Source organism: Periophthalmus magnuspinnatus, chromosome 21, assembly GCF_009829125.3.
Source record: "Periophthalmus magnuspinnatus isolate fPerMag1 chromosome 21, fPerMag1.2.pri, whole genome shotgun sequence".
In the NCBI taxonomy this organism is placed as follows: domain Eukaryota; kingdom Metazoa; phylum Chordata; class Actinopteri; order Gobiiformes; family Gobiidae; genus Periophthalmus; species Periophthalmus magnuspinnatus.
The window spans coordinates 13,373,353-13,395,860 of NC_047146.1; the positions used below are offsets into that span (position 1 = coordinate 13,373,353).

The following is a 22,508-nucleotide window of genomic DNA, read 5'->3' on the forward strand; positions in this document are numbered from 1 at the left end:
GCAGCATGTCCTGTGCTTTAAATGATGCAGTAGCAGTAGAGTCTGTCCTTTTGTGCCTGCAGTGTGTCCATGTGTGTCATTACCACATTACATCTCTCTTTTTCAGACCAGCGCCAGACCCTCACGCCACACTGGTTCCACATTTCTTCAAATTCACCTTTGAGACCATTTAATTCACTGTTCACTGTTGCACTCCTATCTCGTTACCACGGCTCTTTTAAAGCAGCCCTCCAGCACATCTGTGTACGAAATACTAATATAGTCTCGTTCCACTGTGGCTCTTTAGTGTAACAAGCCAATATTTAAAGCATATGAGCTCTGGGTTGATGTCGGGCAATTGTATTTGTGGTGTAGTGTCTTGATGGAGAGGATATTGGTCTGATTAAACGGTGGTTATGAGGACAGTTGTATCATTTTTATTTTTTTTACACAGGTTATGGTTATCTGCTCTGTAATTGAGTCAGTTTATTAAATGATTATGTGTCTATCTTTATACATTGGAAATTGCTACAGTACTACAAGGTAACTCATTTCTCCGGTCTTTAAAATGAACCAGTTTCAGTTTTTCATGTTTTTAAGTGTTTGCAGTGGTCCAAAGGTATTCCTAGTGTGCATATTATTTTATCATGATGAGTTTATAATTCACTTTCAGAGGCCAGAGCAGAGTTTTTCCATCACGGTAAAGCCCATGACAACTAGCATGCTAACATGGTTTGTGAAGGATAGGCTTTATACACAGATGCAGGCAAAACGCAGTGGTCTCTTTTGGATCCAAGAGCTGCTTTTTTTTTTTTTATTTTTTTTTTTTTTTTTACTTATTTCTTCCCTCAGTGGCTCTCTAAATGAAGCAAAATGGGCTGGTAGTAGCTAATTGTAACCTGGCTATATAATGCACCGTAACACTGACATAACACTAAGAGGCATCTGTGAAGAAATGGTAAAACTGTCTTTTTACTTTTACTTTTTTTCTTAAATTTTAGCTTTTCAAGTCAAAAAAAGTTGATCACCTAAATCTGGTTTTGTGCATAATCTGAACTTTGATTGTGATGCTACGTTAACTGAAAGGGGAGGACAATAGGGGGTCCTTGGGATATGGTTTCAATGGTGTGTTGCAAATTGGCAATAATATGCATAGTATAAACTGTCATCAAAGTATTACTATCATTTTCAACCTTGCCTTGTAGGCTCTTTATGATAATTAAACCTAACAGGCAGATCACAATTAAAATTAAATGCTTAGATAATTATGCTGGCAACATGCTGTTTTATTCAGTCATCACTATATAAATATATGTGCATCCTTTATAAGCAACCTGACAGACATAATGACAGATTAGAATAGCCAATTTTCTTGTGCCTTAATCTCTCAGTGGGGTGCGCCTTGCAGGACTGATGACTTATTTCTCAGTTAAGTAAATCTTTGCTGTGAAACATAAACTCTGCCTTTGTCATTTACCAGTTTGTGAGAGACCGTCTTTAGGGCTGAACCATTCGAGAAAAAATATTTAATTGCAATTTTTTGACAAACATTCCAATTGCGATTCGATTTTCAATATATTTTTTAAATAAAAGTATTCTGTTTAAAGTAGGGTTGTCAAAAGTATCGAAAATCAGATACTAATCGATACAAAAATTTAAAACTTGATTTTGATACTAGGAGTGCTGCAAGTATCAAAACTTCATACTCATTTGAGCAGGTACCGATACTAAAAAAAGCCATGTTCATAGGATAGAACTGAACCATGACTGAAGAGCTTTTGAAAGATCTTGAGCTGTAGCTCCAAATGAAGCATGTTTCCGTTGGTTGGGGGGGGGGGGGGTTTACTCATTTTGCTAATTTGTGGGTTAAGTTGTCGGCGCTCAAGTGACGGAAATGTAACCGAGAGAATCCGGTCATTTTTCAAAATAAAAGATTTTTCAAAATAAACGATTGTTCAGATTCAGATAATAAATACAACGGAAATAATTAATTATTTTTTGGACTGCCGGTGGACCGGTACCGGTCTACGGCCCAGTGGTTGGGGACCACTGCCCTAGAACACCACTGACCCAACCCCAAGAGGACACAGCACTACTGTGCACTGGAGCGGACCGGTCAGGTGAACCTTTTAGCTCTTAATATGTTAGCTCTGTTTGTCTGCTGTCCACATTTTAAAGTACTTTTGCAATGTACAATAAGACATTAGATTTTGCATACGCATGATATGAGCATGTGCGTGCATAACTAATGAAGTGTCTATGTAGCTTACATAGCCTGGCTCACAAAAACATGAGTTCAGATCTCTATATAAGATTTTCAGGAGCCACTCTCCACACTGCAGTGATAAAACTTATAAGCAGTGAATATACTTAGATCAATATTTGAATCCCTACTTTTTATTTAACAGTCAAGGCTTTGTTCAAAGTCTTATTACACTTAAATGGTCTAATGCGAGTTGAAGAGTTCAAATAGTATAGTAGACTAGTAGTAAATGGCTGCTGTATTCTCTTTATTTATAGGCCTGCTATAATCAAACTGGGATATATAGAACATCCAGCTCATTCTTTAATGCACAAACAGTGTGGTCATCCCAGTCTGGTGTGATTCTTTAGTTATGTTTTTACTTCCCCGTAAAAAAAAAAAAAAATAAAATAAAAATTATATATATATATATATATATATATATATATATATATATATATATATATATATATATATATATATATATATATATATATATATATTTGCACTACAAAGTATTAGTTAATTCACCTCTAAAATGCCATAGAATTTAGGAGGCTTTATAGATTTTGTTCAAAATGTTACCCCAGGTCCCCTTTTTTGTCCCATATAAATTGCACATTCTCAAGTGGTGTTTTTCTAAAATTCACTTTTCAGGTAAAAAAAATATAACTGCAGTAACGTGCAATAGCGATAATGGCCACAGACTTTTGAGATTGATTATGTGGATGGAGGTGATAGATGGATTGTAGTCTCCTTTTTCACTATGCCCCAGTTTGCAGCCCTGCTATTAGTATCGAAATCAAGTCTGAAATTTTAGTATCGTGACAATACTAGTTCAAATTTCACATTTCCTGAAGTGAACTGACAAACCAATGCAAGAATCACATTTCAGAACATGTTTGTACAGATGTTAACCACAGGATTAGCTGTTTTTATGCAGAATAAGACAAGATATTGTGTTGTTCATGGTGGAAATTATAGTAATCTGCATCTCTAGTGTACATATCTAACAGAAGCAGGCATAGGGTTTATTAGGATGTTTCTGGCTTTCTCGATTGGCAGCTGTCTCATATACTGTGTTCTAGTCTGGCTTTTGGTGTACGTGATGGAAATGCAGATAATCACTGGACAATCATCATGTTATTAGATATTACAGTCTTACAGAATAACCTCAGAGGCAATAAAATGGCACATGAATGTCAAGAAGAGATATTATAAGGCGTATGAAGCAAGCATAGGCGGAGTTTTTATGAATTTGGGTTGTGTTGTAAAGTTGGAAAATGCCACTTTCCGCTGGTCTTATAGTTCTTTTTAACTATCTCCTTGCAACTTTGCCTGTCACAATACAATTTTTTTTTTAAATTGTACAATATATTGTTTCATAAAATACCACAATAAATGTTCTCCAGTGATATTATAACCACAGAATTCAAATCTAACCCAGTGAACTCTTCTCCAAAACAACATGTACTAAGCCTAATTATTCGATCCAATTCAGCTCAGTGCTAAAGCCACACTAAGTAACTTTTTTGCCAAGTAAAATATAAGCATGTTTGTTTTTTTTTTTCATTTTGTATGTGTTATTTTGCACTGAAAAACACACACACAAAAAAAACACACTTCCTTATTCTGAGCGGGTTTGCATCTCCACAAACCTGACTCTTTTTCCTATGGGTGTAATATTCAACAGTATGGCATAAAACATCTATCGCATAGAAAATGTTCTGACGTATGGTTTTTACTTTCTGTTTCCATGGAATAATGCAGGTGATATGCCACCTCCAGAAACTTACATATTTATTTTTGTGGTAATTTAAATATACAGTAAATCACTGCCAATGCAAAACTATATATATATATATATATGTATGATTCTGACCTATAAGATTATATAGTATTAATTGTGACAGACTAATTAAAGGGCCCATATTACACTTAAACATGTGTGAATGAAACAAAATTTAGCACACAAACTTTGCATATTTAGGCTGAGTTCTTCCCTCAAATAGAAAACACCCTGTTCCACATTGTGATCCATCCATTTTTTTCCGCTTATCAGATCGTGGGGGCAGCAGTCTAAGCAGGGACTCCCAGACTTCCCTCACCCCAGACACGACCCCAAGGCGTTCCCAGGCCAAACAAGAGACAGAGTCCTTCTAGCGTGACCTGGTGACCTTGTGATGTCATGTGGTAATACAGGAAGTGCTCCCCTGTGTTTTTAAACTCTGTACACCTTCACTAGAATCATTTGGATCATTTCAGCCCTCTATTTCAGTCTGTACTGAACTAAAGGTAATGGGTAGCTGTTGAAAATTACCACTTCATGACATCACAAGGTGGAACAGAGCATTTTGAGCTTTGGAGATGTAGATGTACTAATAATAAAGGGTTATTCAAACATGTGTGAATGAAACAAAACACAACTTCAGGTCTGTTTTTGAGAAGGAACAACGTTATAACATGGCCTAAAGCTAAAAGAGTCAATTTTGCATAATATTGGACATTTAAAACTAAACTTAAATTGAAATGTCTTACTGGATATTGCTGGAATTACTAGAACAAAATTACAGCGTTTATTGGAGGAATGAAATGTCAGCCATTCATTTCTACCCTAAACTATTACTATTTTAAAGATTTCAAGTTCTATTCTAGCTCTATTCAGCTAGAGGCATTTATTTTTACATCAGATGCCCTTCCTGTCACACTCCATTTGACCCACAGTTGTGATAATAATGTCTACTACATCAGAGCTAAAGATCATAAGACATTAGTGATTACATTGTAAAGGTTACCACTCGGGGAGAACATTATTAACCATGCTATAGAGTGAGATTCTAAATAATTACCCTTATCGCGCAGAGGGGACTTTGAGTGCATATCTGTCAAGCTAGCAGGTGGTGATAGAACTGTCAATCAAAGTGGTGGAGTGTTCTGCATATCAAGTCACCTTCACCTCTCCAAAATAGTCTTTATCATAAAATGTCACTCTGGCATAGTTTTGTTATACCTTAATATAAAGTGCATACGGCTTATTTTCTTTTCTTTTTTTTTTTGCAGTTTGTGAAAAAAAGTGTGGGGAAAAAATAATTAGTTGAGCTGAATCCCTCTATCTATGTCATCAGTTTGTGCAGAAAGAACGGATTTTCTGACAGTTTAATCATTCATTTAAAGCCTCAGTATATGGCTTTTAAGTAAAAAATGCACTCAAGTAATGTGTTCTTACTCTGAGTGGGCTTGCATCTCCACAAACCTGACCTTATTTGGCCTGAAGGAGGGCTTCAAATCCACAGTATAGCATTAAACTTCTCCACGTAGAACTGGGGTGTCAAACACATTTTCACCAAGGGCCACATCAGCAAAATGGCTGCACTCAAATGGCCAGATGTAAAATAAATCTAACTACATTTTTAACTTGTTAATTAACTGTTTCTGTATTTATTACTTAGTCAAGTTACAAATATTGCATATGCATTTGCCTAGATGTAAAACTATGGCTGTGTAATTGCGTAACAGTTATGAAATTACATCTGTTTTCTCACAATTAGGAAGCACATCGCCACAATTGTCAAACTATGTAAAACTAGGTACGTTTTTTAGTTAAATCTTAAATATAGTCATTTTAACTAGTCAAATTTGTAGTCTTATCTGCCAGATGCACTTTTTAGAGCAGCATATCCTACACAGTTCACTTCTATGCTGCTTAATTTTCCCTCTTTCAGATCTGGTAATGTATACAGTGTAATGTGTTGCTGTAACAAAGTGTGAATGGGTTCTATAGGACCCTGAATGCATAATGATGGAGGATGCATTTGGACATGGCCTGCCTGTCTCACAAAAGCATTTGTTCACATCCCCATAGAGGTGTAAATGACTATGCAAGTTGACTGGCCTCTTTAGTAACAGTATTGTAGAGTGAAGCACTGTATACAATAGAAAGGTGTAGGGCAAATTTGTGAAGGCCAACAGTTGAAGTTAGGATAAACTGGTTAGCAATCATTTCACATCAAACATTGTGGGATGAAAATGTACTGTGTATGTATGTTCTGGAAAATAATCTTGATATGTTTTAGGCCATACTGTGGAAGATTATAGTCAAAAAAACAACATTTCCATGGAAACAAGCAGGAAAAGGTCCTCCAGTCCAAATAAGAGTCAGATTTATGGAGATGCAAGCCTGTTCAGAGCAAGACTGCAAGTTTTTCACTGTAATAAATTCCACCAAACTGAAAAATTAAAACACTGTGGCTTCAATAATGGAAAAAATATTGTTTTTTTAAATATGAAATTAAAGTACAATTGAATGTATACTGAGGAGGAAATGTACAAATGTGCTGTAATGTAATGCTAGCTGTTTAGGTGTGTCCCAGAGATTGTTGCCAAGTCCTCATGGTCCATAGTTCAACAAAATCCTATAACACAGTTTGTGTTATGAAAAAGTCAACAAATAGTAAAAATATCAGTTCTCCTTATCTTGAACATTACAGCTTGATGTCGCACACGCTGTTACTCTAATTACTTGTGTCTTCTTTCTGTGTCTCTGGTGTATACAATTGAGAAAAAAAATTGACTTTTCCTTTCTTCCTTCACGCTTCCCTCCTTTCACTCAAGTTTACATTGTGCAACTGCAACGAGGGAACACGGCACAGAGCAGGGGCTGAGAGGCGAGGTGTGGCGTGGGGAGGGGGAGACATTTCACTGCCCCCTTGAGAGCTATTGGAGACTAGGTGTGAAAAGTAGGCTGGGTCCATGCGCCTTAGGAGTGGTCATGCTTCCTCAATACAGGTCACAGAATAGCTTTAGCAGTTTGCAGTTGTTTGTCAATGTGAGTGTATGTTCTATATATGGATTGTATTACAGCGCTAGTGGAATTTGCTATTGGACATGTAATGAAAACAACATGACTGCACAGCCTGGCTTAAAGGTAAGTAGTAACAAGTATTGTGAACGGATTAGAACAGCAACGTATGCTTTTGACTGAAGATACAGTTCACTGCGCACAATTTAAAAGTAACAAGGGACAACACAAATACAACATTGGTGCTAAATTAAAAGGCCTGTAGCTGTGTTTTTTTTCCATGTATTTGAGTGAAGTTTGTTTTTCCCCAGTACAAATGTGTTGTATACACAGCTCTTGAGGTCAAAATATAGTTAGATGCAGACAGTACGCAGCGGACATAAGCCGTGTTATTGTCCAAGAATCAGGAAGTGCACAGGTAGCATGCTAGTTGATGTTATCTGTGACTGCAAAATTCCACTCTGGCAAAAAGCCCTCAGAATAATCAGGATTTTTTGGAATCTATAAGGTATGTGAGGAATAATTTTGGGCCAAATCCTTTAAAATTTTGTGTTTTTTCACATTTTTAAACAATAAAAAAAAGTAAGTAAAAATTGGGTACACAGCCTTTAAGCGCTAAATAAATGTAAGAATCACATGCATTTCAGAACACGTGTAAGAGTTGGCAAGTTGTATACATAATAAGACAGCATATAGTTTCTTGCAGAGGACTAAATAATTGCATTCTTTGCGTTTTGATAACTGCAATTTCTATTCTCTAGCGGTTCATCTTGCAGCCCTTGTTGTATGGACCGATTTCAATAGCAAATGTGTGTTTTGTCCCTGTAAATACGTCCAATTAAAAAGTGTGTGTGTGTGCAGTGTGCTAGAAAAACCATGTGTATCTCTGAAGCTCCATTATGTGGAGCAGGCAGCTGGAAGGAAATTTGTGCGAGTAATAGCTTTGCTCGGGCAATATAATTAGTCAAATGCTGATTTCAAGACAACTCCCCTAGAAACGGTGCCACCAAGGCTAAATATCACCTTCACAAGTGGTGCTTATCTCCCTGTGTGGGCAGAGAAAAATGCTTGTGTCCTGCTGCCTGGCTGCACACAGAGCTTGGACATTTGATGACCAAACTGGACCAAACTGGACTTGCAAATTTGGTGTTTGGCTGGTAGGGATGTCACTATATAACATGTTATAGCACCATGAACAAGTATGTAATCCATTCTCAGGTATACATGATCAATTTTATTAGATCAAAGTTTTTGTTATAAATGTCACAAAAAAGCACTTTACTTTTTTGGAGTAAAGAAATGCCTTGGGTTTCCTTCTAATAATTTTGCATCTGATAAAGGCCAAGGGCTGTTTTCTGAATAAATCACTGTGCAAGAATTTTTTTCTTTCATATGTTTGGCAAGTCGTTTCTTATGCACCTGTTCTAGAGTAAGATGTTGGAAATCCCCCTTGTATTGCTTCTAAAATTGCCACAATAATTATATTTAGGTTATTATGATTGTATTGTGATCTGAATAACTGAATAATCCTGAAAGCCCAACTTGCCTTTTGAGAATTCTGAATGTTTTCTCTCATATTTATCAAGGCTTGGGACTGCCTAGTTCATGTTGCATTGCTCTTTTGATACATTGTTTTGGTCGACAGTAAGCGGTATATTTATTTCTACATATTTTTTTTTATTCGGTCATTACATTAAAAATCAAACATTATTCAACTTGTATAAGGTTGTACATAACATTTCTATCATGACTAAAAGGGTTTAGGCTGAAAAATGACTTATAATGCCTAACCCATTTTAATAATAACACACAGGAATTCCAAGAAAAGCAGCATATCAATAGTAAACTCAATTCATTGCTGAATATGTTTACTGTCTAAAGAATAGTTAGACAAAAAGTTTGCTTTTATCTGAAATTTTGTCATCCTTTGCCTAAGCTTAGCTGTTAAAAAATAAGAAATCAGCCTCTAAGAAAGGTTTAAGTTGCTTCAAGGATTTTATCACGTCTGTGTCCGTCATGGTTTCACTGCTTCTTCCCAAATATGGTAATGACTTCTAGCTTCATAAACTCTTAAGGCTTTATGCAATATTAATGAGCCCTTGCGAGTTTAAATTGATTCTTGCACTGGATCCAATATGTAGAAGTGAAATGTTTTGGGGCAATTTTTCTTGAGCAATGTTTTCTCTGTTGTCACTGTTCACAAATAATCTGCCATGGCGAGGAACACACCACACTGCCATGTCTGTCAGAATGCTGCATTTGTGTTGACTTCAGTTCCTGCTGCTAGATCCCTATCAAACCCAGTATGTTTGTTTTACCTTATAATCTTCACCACATTTCTTTTTTTCCCTTTGTTTCCCCTCAGGAGCTCCAGTTTGAGCGGCTAACCCGGGAGCTGGAGGTGGAGAGGCAGATTGTGGCAAATCAGCTGGAAAGATGCCGACTCGGGGCTGAATCGCCAGGCGCAGCGAGCAGCAGGTAATGAGGAGAAGATGCTCCCTCCAATGGCTTGCACACATGATGTACCACATGGCACCTCTGTCCCACACGGCCATGGCCAGATCCCATAGAATAAGCTTATGGTAAAGGGATGGACCAAGCTGCAGTGCTTATTTCAGATGGGACATTTAGTAAAGGGCTGTTTCAAATCCAGATAAGTTGTTTTAGTAGTTCTGGTAGTTGTGTAGTAGGTACGCAGTTCGTCAAGTTAGTATGAGCAAGCTAAACTATACTTTCAAATGTATTTTGGTAGTGCTGCCTGTAGTGTGCATATGCATTTGGTAATGTGCTGCAATAAAGTATATTCTACAAACTTTTAAACATAAATTTTAACAAGACTGCAAAACCCGTGCCAATTAAAAATGCAAGAAATGGAAATCTCCATCGCAATCTGTTTTGTTCTTAATCTTACAGTGTTTTCATTTTTTGTGGAATATATGAAGCTTAACCAAGGCACATTTTAATTTCTTTTTTTGTGATGGGTTGCCAAATATCTGAAAATTTTCATCGGGATAGCAAAATGTATCATTTGTATCACCCATCCCTTTGTCCATGATGTATTGGAGTATTTACTATAGTGACTTTTTAAAAACAACCAATCATCACTGAAGAAATTTAACAATTAATTTTAGATTTAAAGAGCTGTTTAATTTTAACGACTTTATTTACTATTTTGATGTCCAAACCACAATGATTTAGCCAGGGAAAAACCCATACTTCAACTAAATCTTAAGCCAACCAAGCACCACCATTATGAAGTTTCCTTTTGAACTCCCAGTCATTTTGAGCTGAGCCCCTTTTCCATTTGAAGCCGTGACAGTGCAGTGTCTTATGCTCAGTGAAGTATGTCTGTGTGTGAGTGCGTTCTCTCTCACTTCATCAGCTGTACTCACCTCAATGAGCACCTCTGTCTCTCTCAGCTCGATACAGCCAGTCTGACCAGGCCACGTCGATAAAGCCATTGGCAACTGCGTCAAATGGGATTATCAATATAAAGAAATATCTAGCACTTTCTTTTGTCTGTGTGTACAATAAAAAAAAATCTTGTCTTTTGTTTTTATAAAACATGGCAACAAAAGTAATTTGAGCCAAGTTAGAAGACACTGACCCTATCCAACAATGGTATTTAATGTATAAATATTGAATTAGTTTTTTTCTGAAATTTCTTTAAAAAAAAAAATACTATCAATATTTTGGTAGGCCAATAAAACTCAACCAGATCTCAAGCGTGACTTAAGAAAAAACATAATCGGGGCTAAACAAACCTTGAAAAGGATTATCAGAACATGCCCTTTACAAAAAAAGATTTAAATCAAATTAAGGTAAATTTGTTGTCAATAGAAGTACTCGGGCTGTCATCCACTGAAGAAATTCGTGATCGACTAAAGACAAGTTTTGTGGTCAACTAGTCGACTAAAAAGGGCGTGATAAAAGCTCTCAAATAATTCATTATCTCTATGATCTGACCGCACTCAAAATACAACAACTGCATGTGAGTTTATGCAAAAATGACAGAAAAGTACTAGGAAAAGGTGTATTTATATGGAAAGAGACAGATTAAACACAGGATTCACTCTCAAATCTTCAGCTAACCCACTCCCTCCCTTCTCCTTTCTTCTGTTGTACAATGTCACACTAAAACTAGCTATACAGTGATAATTGTGCCCTAATTTCAACTTTCCTTACACTGCATGGGTTGTATTGTTTTGAACTCTGGCTGAGGCCTGGCTTAAAATTAATTTCTTGAAAGTGTCGAGGGAAATTACAGTGAGGTTAATGGACTGTGACATTTGTGAGATTGCTTAATGGTCAGATTTGTGCTGGCTTTCATTAGTGCAATTGTTCTTCACTGCCTTTATTACCTCATACTTTTGATTAAGACTGCCAAAATGTGCAATACTTCTACTTAAAGCCTTCTATTTGTTATTATAGCAATCTGCCCACACATGTGAAGTAACCGCCATGGGGGGCATAAAGAAAATCAGGTTTGCAGGGCTGTGAACATAATGGCTGGCTAACTACACCCCTAAGACTACCACTTTTATGTGACATTACATAAGAGGCTATGTTTGATACTTAAATGGGTAATTTTCTTATAGGAGCTTGCAATGTGCACAACTCAATCATGATTTTTATATTTCAAAGTACTTCACATTGACAACTTTTTTTTATCACTTTTGCAATAATCATGCACGTTTCAAAATGGCCGTTGATTCTGTATAGAAATAAAAGGTACCCAACTGGGAATATTACTTAATTTTACCCATTTAACTGACAGCAGACAGAAATGGTTTCTTGCAGTAGCTGAACAATTCCATATAAAGTATAAAACAGGTTAATAACTACATTTAGTAAAAAAGTAGAAAATGGTACATGGTAATTTCTTGAGTCTTCAGTCAGACAATAATCCTTACGCCTCTGTTCTCACACTTCACACTTGAAAAGCTACAAAAAGCACTACCCGTATATAACAAGTGCTCTGACTGTCCATTTCCCCATTGTGCTCTGAAATAGATGCAGGTACAATGCAGTTTCAAGTGTAGCCAATACATCTGAGCAGCGACACTTAAAACATATAGGCCAAGCTTAACTTCGGTTTCCTCTGTGCCAAGCTATATTTTTAGTTTGATCGCAATATAGTTGACCAATAGGGTTCCCGAGAACACAGTTTGTTTGGTGTTAGTCATTTCTGGACAGAAGTGGGTAGAATAGCCATAAAATATACTCACATAAGAATAAGGCACAGCAAGTTTATTTGTGTACACATTGTGCTATATAGTCAGAATAGGAAAGACTCTAAACTCACAAACAAATCAAAACATAAATAAAAGTAACATTAAACGTGCAGAATAAAAACCTTTCAGTCGTATGCACAGAACAGCTTTGAGCCTGGATGTAAACATTGTCAAAGTAGAGGCCTGTCTCACATCTTCAGGAAGATTGTTCCAGGTTTTAGCTGCATAAAACTGAAACGCTGATTCCCCATGTTTAGTCCAGGGACCGGCCTCCTGCTGATGCCTAGAATCAGAAGTCCTCAGTGTGTGAGATGGTTCATAAGCCACTTACATGAGGGAGATGTACTTTGGTGCTAGGCCATGGAGAGACTTGTACACGAGCAGAGCTGCTTTAAAGTCTATTCTCCGAGCCACAAGATGCCAGTGCAGAGACCTGAGCACAGGACTTATACGCTTAACTTCAAAGTAACATTACTCAAGTAGAAGTGCAAAGTAATCTGGAATTTTTTTTTTTTTTCAACTCAACTATATGTGAAAGAGTGGTGCAGGAAACACACCTATGTAATATTGTCAACATAAACCTTTTGCCACTGTGAGTACACTTCTGTGAATTCATTTTTTAATAATGCACCAATTTTGTTAAACTATAATTTTTTTTAAAAATCAAATTCCTCTTGTATTATTTGACAAACCTTGTACTTACAGTTAACACTCTCCCTTTATCCCTAACCTAAAACTCTACTCTACATTTCACACTTTTACAGATGCCCAAAGCTTAAACCCTAAACCCTTAAACTGCTAATAGTATTCATTTGTATGTCAATAGAGTTTAGCCTTTAGCATTGAGCACATACAACTGCACCTCAATAGCCCAGCAGGTAACAAGGTGACACCCATCAAACTTGACCTGTGGCGATGCTGTGAAAAGCCCATCCATTCATACAGTGTCTCTTTTCCCCACAGGGCTCCGTAAAACAAACCGTCCTGTCTCTAGCTAGCTTTTTTTGCATCTCGTGTTTGGCACGATACTGCTCCTCCATTTGTCGCGGTTCATTGGAGCAAGACGTAGCCGACTTCCTCCGTTTTTTAATTGCCTCTGCGCTCATTAAAATCAGAGAAGATGATTTTCTTAAAGGTGGGACCAAAAAAAAAATAGAAACGTAGCTCGGAGCATCAGGTACAAAAAGAGTGGTAAAGGAATGGAGCGGATTAGGCAAAAGGAGTGGCGGAGATGTGAAAGGGTCTGCTACGTGACCCCTGTCTCAGTTAATAAGCAGCAGAGTGGAGGAAATGCAAGTAGGAAGTGGTATCTCTTTGGTGAAAATACTCAGTAATCAAAAGTGAGATGTTCTGGTACATTTATATTGTGATCCTGATGTCAAATGTGTCTGGTTTTGAAGATTAATCACAATTTGCAAACATGTTCAGATATTTATTATTGTTTCTCAATATTAAAATGAAAACAATGAGGTTTAATTTAACATTCCACATTAAACACATTAAAAATCTGTATGTTTATAAACGTATTAGTTGGAAATTTCAGATTTTACCCACTCAAAAAGTAGCTGTACTGATTATTCTCACTCTAAATGCAACGCATGATACTCAACGTAATTTAGTTTTCAAAAGAATAAAAGATCAGATACTAATCGGTACTAAAACCAGTATTGAAACTAGGTACTCAACTTAACAAGCATTGATACTGATAAAATCCCATAAACATGACAAAATTTGACCTTTCTTGTATAGTTTTAGAGTAATTTTGAACTTTGTTGACACTAGTATAGAACTCACTGTTCTATCAAAATTGGTATTCGATACTAAGGAAAAGTATCGTGACAATCCCAGGTTTGCATTCAAATTTTTTGTTTCTAGGAAAGGGGTGTCCAACCTTTTTCCTTCAGGGAGCTACCTTTACAAAATAAAAATGCCGAAGAGCCATTAATTTTTGTTGCCGCAAGAAATTGAGTAAATATAAGGGCGATAGCAAGGCTTAGATACTTAGGTACTTTTAGATGCCTATAAAACATAAACCATTATCTATTTATTGGCCCACACTGTTAAGTACCTAAAGTATACAGTTACTTTAGTAAAAGGCATTTAATTCATCACATTTTAGTTATATAGCACTATATATACACGTTAGAAATCTCTTTGCAAGCTACTTGGAAGGAACTTGTCTATATAAATGTTAAAAAGCAACACACGATTACTAAAATGGCTACTTGCACACTACAAACACCCCCAACCCTGCTTTTAGTTGTTATCTAGCTACCACACTTTTGTTCTAAACATGTAGCATAACAATGTAATCCATCATTTATCAAGGAGTGGTCCATGGTAGTAAAGGTTTAAGATGACTATCTTTCAAATAACTTTCTAAACAGCCTATATAACAGATGGGGGGGAAGCTAGGGTCCCCTCAACCCCCCACCTTGGCACCGCTCCTGCATATAACTTTTTACAGATTCATGACAAATTATAAGAAGATAACAATTCTTCAGTCTGCAGTTAAATTTTTCTTTCATGCTTTCTTCTTGTTTTCCTCTGGAGTCATTGTGTAACAGGATCTGTAGCATCCCGGCTTTACTATGGCTGTGTTGTGGCTGTGCTGATGACCACACAAGCCTCAGCTGTCACCCAGGGGACCTTTTGCATTGATAAACTGTTGACATAAATGGACATCACATCTCAGTTAAACAGCACCGCGAGTCTAAAGCTTCAGCCTGCACTGTTATGATTAGTGGTCAGTGTATTGTCCCTAGAGGGTTTCACTCAGAACATGCACTTGAGAGTCGCGTTTACTGCATGTATTGAACTCATATTGAAATTTCATGTTTCTCTTTACAGTTCATCTGACAAGTCTCTTCCCTGGAGAGTACCAGGTAAGTCCATTTAAACTCCCTATCCATCTATACCGTGATGACTGGAGATTTTTGTTTTATTTTAGATTAAAGGCCACATACTGAAACATATTTGAAGCGGAGGGCCACAAACTAGTGTCGATACAGGGAGTCAAATGGCGCATGTAACTTAGGTTTGACAGAGACAGTTAATAAGACTTGGAAGATTATTTTTAGGTCTGTGTCACAATGAAATGTGATGTTTTTCAGGTTATAAAAGTAGAATCTCTTCAGTTTGGAGTAGAAAATACTTCCTGATCAATTAGGCCAGTTTAGGAGGAGGCATGACGACCAACAAAAATTGGTCTGAGGGCCGCATTTGGCCCCTGAACCATAGGTTGGACAGCCCTATGCTCATCAACAAGTGACTCAACCAGGTCAAGTTACAGGCCAGATCTGTGGAGAGGTAAACTCACAGTAAGAATGCTTGTGTTTCAATGTGGGCTATATTTTAAGCAATAAAAACACTTGTGATTGAATAAATGCAACAAAGGTGAATAACATCTCCATGGAAACAAGCAGGTTGTATCTACAAGAAAAGTTACACAGTGTACCTCTAAATCATAAATTCTTGTTTCAGTTGGTATCTGTGTTGTAGTGAGTGTGTTCAGCAGTAAATATACTAGAAAGTCAACCAATGAAACTTGCAATCTACCGCTCTATATCACACAAAACATTTTCCATAACTATATATTTTTGCTATCCCGTCTTCATTACACAACAAAGCTCCATAGTATTTAATTGAATTGTAATGTAAACCTAGCAGAACCTTTGATTTTCATTACAATTTAAAACATCTTTTCAGAATTAACTGTGAAAAACGTTCATGCTAATGGAATGGAATTACAGCTATGTCCTATTGGCACTTGACAACATTTTTACCATCTTATCAAGCCTGTGTAGTAAAACGTATTGCTTTCACTCCCACCATTTCCCATAGCTAAATCTATTCATGTATGCTGTATCCCCTCACATAAATAACTTGATTTTATGAGCATTTAATGGCTGTATCAAACTTTTACAGAGCTTCACTATAATAATTACTCACATGAAACAAGTCACCCCGGGCATATCCTTGCGTGAATATTTATCTTCGCCATTTGTGCTACTCTTGAAAAGACCACCGACCTAGCCTAGGGATTAGCGCCAGACCCCTTTGCTCTCTGATTGCCTAGCTCGCATCCTTCAAAGATCTTCAGTCAAAGCGAGATAATGAATTGAATTTATTATGTATTTCATGGCTTATTAATTGCATTTCAGAATTTGTGTCTCGGCCATTAATCTTGTATTGTCAGCGCTGTCAAAACGGCCTACGGGGGGCGATAGTTGTACATATGCACTGGGAATATTAACACAACATTGGTTTCTCATTTGTTTCCGCATCGCATTTCATTAGGGAGAGCTAATCACGATCACGAGTTTGTTTAGTATCGATTTAGCATTGTCCCACTGATGATAAATGATGTGTTAGCCTCCATTAGAATCTGTTGAGGCGAAGTGTTATTGGCCTTATGAGCGGCTGGATGTGTGAGTAGGAGAGGTAGACGCGTTACTGTGGAAACGAAGCTTTTAGCCCCAGGAAATGTCAATGCAGTCACACCTCATGACCACCGCAGGCACAGGACGTACTGCAGCCACACTCTGGTTCAGTCTTTTTGTCACCTTGTGTTTTTAGGTTTTCTCCACATCGATGCTTCCTTCTGTCACCTCTGAAAGACACAGTATGTACTAGAACAGTTACACGTACAACTGCGCAAGGTTATGTAATTTCGCTCTTATAAATTGGTAAATACAGTTTTCATTTATAACAATTTAGACATTAGGGTTGGCAGAAAGTGTTGAAAATGAGACTGTAATGTAGCTAGTCCATTACTATCATGGAGGCTAACAGGAAGAAAAGGACATACACAAATGTTTAAAATGTTTTATTGATAAATGTGTAGCACTGACTTGATTGTAATTGAATTGTGAGAATTTTTAACTTACCCATGTTGTCTGCCTTAGGTGTTTCGGCCAAATGAGTCCCCGGGGAGCCGAAGCACCTTAAGAAGGTTCCGGGGCAGACCACTGGGGGTTAACAAGGAGGGGTGTTATATATTTTAGCTTGTTGGTAATGTAATTATTTTCCACTGTTAAAATAACAGAATTTAAACGGAGCTCTATTTTAACTGACAATTTAATTGAATAAATTCGTACATTGATGGATTGGAGCTGAATTTTAACAAGAGAACTGGATCAGAGGAAAGACTTACCTGTTATACAGAATGGGCTCACCCAATGAAGGAGAGGCTCTATAAAAGTAAAAATCTCAGTGGCTACGTGAGAGGGTGCTGTATGTAACAGGTACTGCAAATGATGATTCTTTTAAACTTTTTTCTTTGTTTTTTTGTAAATGGTTGTGGTGGAAAAATAAACGCACTTGGGTCTGCACTGGACTAACTGGCTCAGCTCTGCTCTGTTCCTCTTTTAACCGCTAAAGTTGCTATCCGGGCGATTACAGAGACGCTAATCGCTAAAATGAACCTTTCCTCAATAGATTTCGTGTGATCTTGAGCTGAATCAGAACTAGAATAAAGCATAAATAAAAGGGATTACACAGCTAAGACCGCGTAGTATAAAAAAGTACTGTTATAAAGAGCGTTTTTTATTGTCATCGTTATATCTGAATCAGGATATCTGAATCGGGGAGTCTATTCCTTCGTATCGAAATAGAGATTGAAATTTTAGTATCTTGACTAATTGAGACTGGCAATTTGCTGAATGTCTCCACACTCTTCACCCCGCTCCTCAAGTCGCCTGTAGTCCTGTCAAAGAGATCCAGAAGTCTTTTCCAGTTTAGCCCTTTCAAACCACCTTGCTTCTAGACACTTCCTACTAAATTACACTCTGTACTATACAAAACCAAAGGGTCTATTTGGTAGACTTGCTCCTTTTACATTTCTGCTTTACCATTTCTCCAAACTTTGTCAAGTATTTTAAAGATTAAATATCCCACGGCCCACAAGTTAAGTTAAATAAGCAAATTATGAAAGCAGTTAGCCGTTTCTCTCTTGCAAATGTCTCCAAGTACCATAGTTAAGTGCGCTGACATTTAAGCGGTGAAGTCACACATTTTAGTGGCAATAATGTGCAACCAGAGTGTTTTGAAAGCGGCCATCTTTTCGGAGCGCGTGATGAACAGGATGCTGGCTTAGCCTCCGGTTCTCTCTGCTTTTCTGGCCCCATTTTGTCTTTTTGGCATGTCATTTATCAAACAGGGTCAGAGCCCAGTGTAAAGTCCCTGTGGTCCTAAGTGACGGTGGTAAACATCAGAGAGGAGAAATGCAGAACTTTAGTCAGCTAAATCAACATTTGGTTTCTAGCCAATGCTTTTTTTAAAAATGCAAACATGGCGGTGGTCTATTAAACAATTTTATGCTGGTTTTGAAAGACTAAACAACATGCAAATGAGTTCAACACATATTAAAGCTGGATTATAAACAATACCAGTACTTTAATGAGAGTTTGAGCTGCAGAATGGTAAATGGTCACATATTTGTATAGCGCCTTTCCACTTTCAAATCGCTTTACATCAAGGAACCACTCACCCATTCACACAACAGGGTACACAAACATTGGGGTGAGGTGGGTTAGGTGTCTTGCCCAAGGACACAACAACAGTATTCATTTGTGGGAGCTGGAATCACACCGCCAACCCGTGGGTCAGCGGATCTGACAGGACTACCGATAATGATTGTTGAGAGTGGAATTTGAGCTGGTAATCTTTGGATCAGTGGACAAAACTCTACCAACTGAGCTACTGTCGAGCCCGAATCAGGCAGAAGTAATGACTAAAATATCATAACAAGAGTAGTACCATGGGCCTGGTTAGTACTCAGATGGAAGACCGCTGCGAATACCAGGTGCTGTAGTTGTGGGCGGCTGTGGCACTTCACCCACCCTGCCCCCACTGTCCAGATAAACTGCTATATGAAAAATGTACTTGTGAGAGCATTTTCCTAATAACACAATGGACACAATTTGTCCTGTCAGCGAATTCCCAGCATGTATTTAGTAAGTAACAAGAAAGAATTAGTGGAAGATTGCATATGGAGTAATAGTTATAGCAGTAAAGTCCAGAGTTGGAATCGCTATAATCTTACAAGAAATTATTATCGAAGTTGCAGTGGTTGTTTTTGTGGTAATTAGGGAAGTAGGGTCATACATTTACTTGTTAAGGTCAAGAGGTTCTACCAATATATACTCTGGCAGTTGAACTCTAGATCTTTTCAACTCAAACTTATCCCATTTGTAAACAGTGCCTTAGAAGTCCTGCAGCACTGATGGTGGAAGGCGGCTAGTCAAACCCACTAGGCCTTTTTGTCAACACATTTTTGCAACAGGTCATTTCCAGAGGCCAAGCGAGTTCTTCACAGGGTCCTACCATTATTCTCACTGAGGCTAGAAGGCAGTACTGAGGCCTGCTGCTGCTGTGTGGGTCTGTCTATCCGCTCCTGTTTACGTTGTATTGTTGTGATGCCGAGACGCTAGTCATGCTTAACCAGATTGTGAGGCTTTCAGTGCACGGACATTAGGGAGCTAATTCAGAGCTGTTTTTCACAATGTTTGTTGTAATGCGTGGATAGAATGGTTTAATGCACTAGGGCTATAGTTTGTATGGAGTAGCTTTGAGTAGTTTCATTTAGTCATTTAATCTTAACTATCCGACACAAGTCTAATCAGTACATATTCTCAATGAAAGTGATTTTACTGTTGATTTTTTGCAATGAAGTAACAGAATAACATGCATAACAAAATAATAAAAAGTAATGTAAGCTTGATTATAGATTACTTATAACAAATTATATAATACAACTTTATTTTCAACTGCCCAAACTGTTCTCATGCAATGTCCGGCACACTTGAAAGCATTGGTTATAACATGCTGTCCTACCCATTCCCATACTGTGCCGTGAAATGCGTCCCAATTTAGCATTCCCAAATTAGCTGGGCAGTAAAACATAATGACTCGCTGCTGCACAAAAGCAAAACTAATGTAGCAGAAAATATCATCTGTTATTGTTTTCTCTCAACTCTAGAACTGACGCTGGTAATGGCTGTTTAAATATTCCCCTTTGATGAGAGAGCAGTAATTTTTGGAGATGCAAAGCTCTTCCTCATTTCCCACTGCCTGTTTTCCTCTGTCTCCCCAGATGCCTCCACCTCGGGGGATGCCAAATCTCGGATGACTGACAGCTCGCAGTCGCCTAGCTACCGCATCAGGACCGAGTCGGAGCAGGTGTCTCTGTACTCCCCGGAGCAGTCCTCTCTCCATGAAAGTGAGGGTCTGTTATTACTCCTCTCTTGTTGCTGCTGACTCATAGTTTCTTCCTTTCTCTTAAATCATATTACTAACACTTTCTTAAACTCATAAATCTTACAATGAGAGCAGTGTGATAGTTTAATTATTTTATAAAAGCCAATGTGTGCATTTTGTGTTATTTATACTTAAAGGTGCTATACCTGTCCTCAAAACATGAAAAACACAGCTCATGTATTTTCAACATACACAGCTCCAAAGTTTTTCCGCACATCCTACTTATTGACCCTGATGAGTTTATAAGCACATTTCACAACTTTCAGAGATCTAATCGCAAGGTAATGCTAACAACATCATCATTCTGACAGTGCTCTTCCTGATTCTCAGAGGATAAAACTATTAGATACTAATTAGATGCAGACAGCTGACAGCACACAGCGATCTCATTTTTACCTTAAGAGCTGCTTATACAATGCATCTGTGCTGGGGTAAAACTAATTTTGTTCAATTACAACAACATCGTCTTATTAAAAGCAGGTCAGTAAGTTTTGGACATTGATTAGCAATCCCACTTCACAGCAACACACTCCCAGGGTCAAATCTCAAAACTGTGAGCAACCCTTTCTTCCTGTTGTCTCTTTGGATGAGTTTTCTCTGAGTACCCTGGAATCCTGCATTAACCTAAAATACATAGACCAAAATCCTGTCTAAATATCAGGAGAAAAGTACATATTATTGTACTGGTAATTCACAAGTTTTGACAGATTGTCCCATGGGCCTTACAGTGCAGGGGAAAATGAAGGGAACACATTTTTCTAACTTTTTATTTTTTGAAAGGAGTTTGACAGTGTAGTACCCAAGTGCCTTTGTTAAAGAGATAAAAAGATGCACACATTTTAATAACATCTTAAAATTTTTTTAGTTGCCTATAGATATTATCTATTCTTCCAAGGATACTAAAACGACAACAACAGCAAGTATTCATTAAAAGTATAACTACCTTTTTAGGCTCAGTTAAATTTAATTAAGATTGTAAATTGTCTTTTTAATTGCCCAGCCCTTTGGAGAACTTTTACCTTCCCTCGCCATGCTTGATATTTAGTGCATGACTTTTACTTCTGATCCTTCATTATGGCTAATAAAAGCTCAATAATCCACAATGGTCTGTTAAATTGCGGGGCCAAAGAGCAGTTTTCCCTTGGTCTAGCCATTTGTCATTAGTGCTGGTGCCTAGCTAAAGGTCATGTCTGTTACGCAAGTGCCATGCTCGCCCTGCCTCCTGTCCCCTTACCCTCGCTCCTCTTCCTCTCTCCTAGGGTCCGCTGGGAATTCTCGGAGCTCCACTCAAATGAACTCTTACTCGGACAGCGGCTACCAGGATGCCAGCAGCGGCTACCACAGCAGTCAGACCTTGGGCAAGGCGGAGCTTCGGATGCAGCACTCGTTCCCTGGAGCTGGCACTGGCACAGGCACCAGCCGGAATGCCAGGGCAGAGGGCCAGACTTCGGCACAGGTACTTGCCAAATGCACAGATTCACTGGACCCATTATTAAATGCACCTGTGTCAATGCTGTAAATGCCAATATCTATCAACAAATAGGATTCCAGCGAACAGTGTATTCTGGCTCAGGATGTGACAGTATTCAAATCTCACTGCATGGCCTTTAGCATATTGTTGTGAGGATGCATTGTTATGAATTTAGTTGGTGGCTATTTGTGCCACTCTTCACTGACATGTAAGGATTATAACTGTGTAGATGACGGTTGTCAAAAGTATTGTAAGTCAGATACTAATCGATACTAAAACAAGGATTGAAACTAGGTACTCATTTAAGCAGGTATTGATACTACCATAAATTACATTCACAGGACAGAAATGAACCTTTCCTGAATAGCCTTAGAATGATCCTGAGCTGTATCAGAACAAGTATAAGACCACATATACTAGTCTATGTGGTCTTATACTAGTCTAAGACCACATAGACTAGCATTCGCCTCTGGATTCTAAACAATCTGTATCAGCATCAGCTATGAAAATATGATTTAATGTTGA

The 22,508-nt window shown here is 37.8% G+C and overlaps 1 protein-coding gene across 4 annotated transcripts in view; it reads left to right on the forward strand.

Annotated features, from left to right (window-relative positions):
* The window catches only part of pkp4 (plakophilin 4), a 106,068-nt gene that overhangs the window by 36,650 nt on the left and 46,910 nt on the right, over positions 1–22,508 (forward strand). For 2 of the 4 annotated variants that reach the window (XM_033987450.2, XM_033987448.2), the window contains exons 3-6: positions 9,385–9,497; positions 15,104–15,138; positions 20,349–20,480; positions 21,772–21,968. In XM_033987450.2, the coding sequence (XP_033843341.1) occupies positions 9,385–9,497; positions 15,104–15,138; positions 20,349–20,480; positions 21,772–21,968 (477 nt within the window). Of the gene's footprint in view, positions 1–7,091; positions 7,146–9,384; positions 9,498–15,103; positions 15,139–20,348; positions 20,481–21,771; positions 21,969–22,508 lie in introns of those variants that run through there. The other 2 variants (XM_055230457.1, XM_033987449.2) reach the window with 2 other exon arrangements.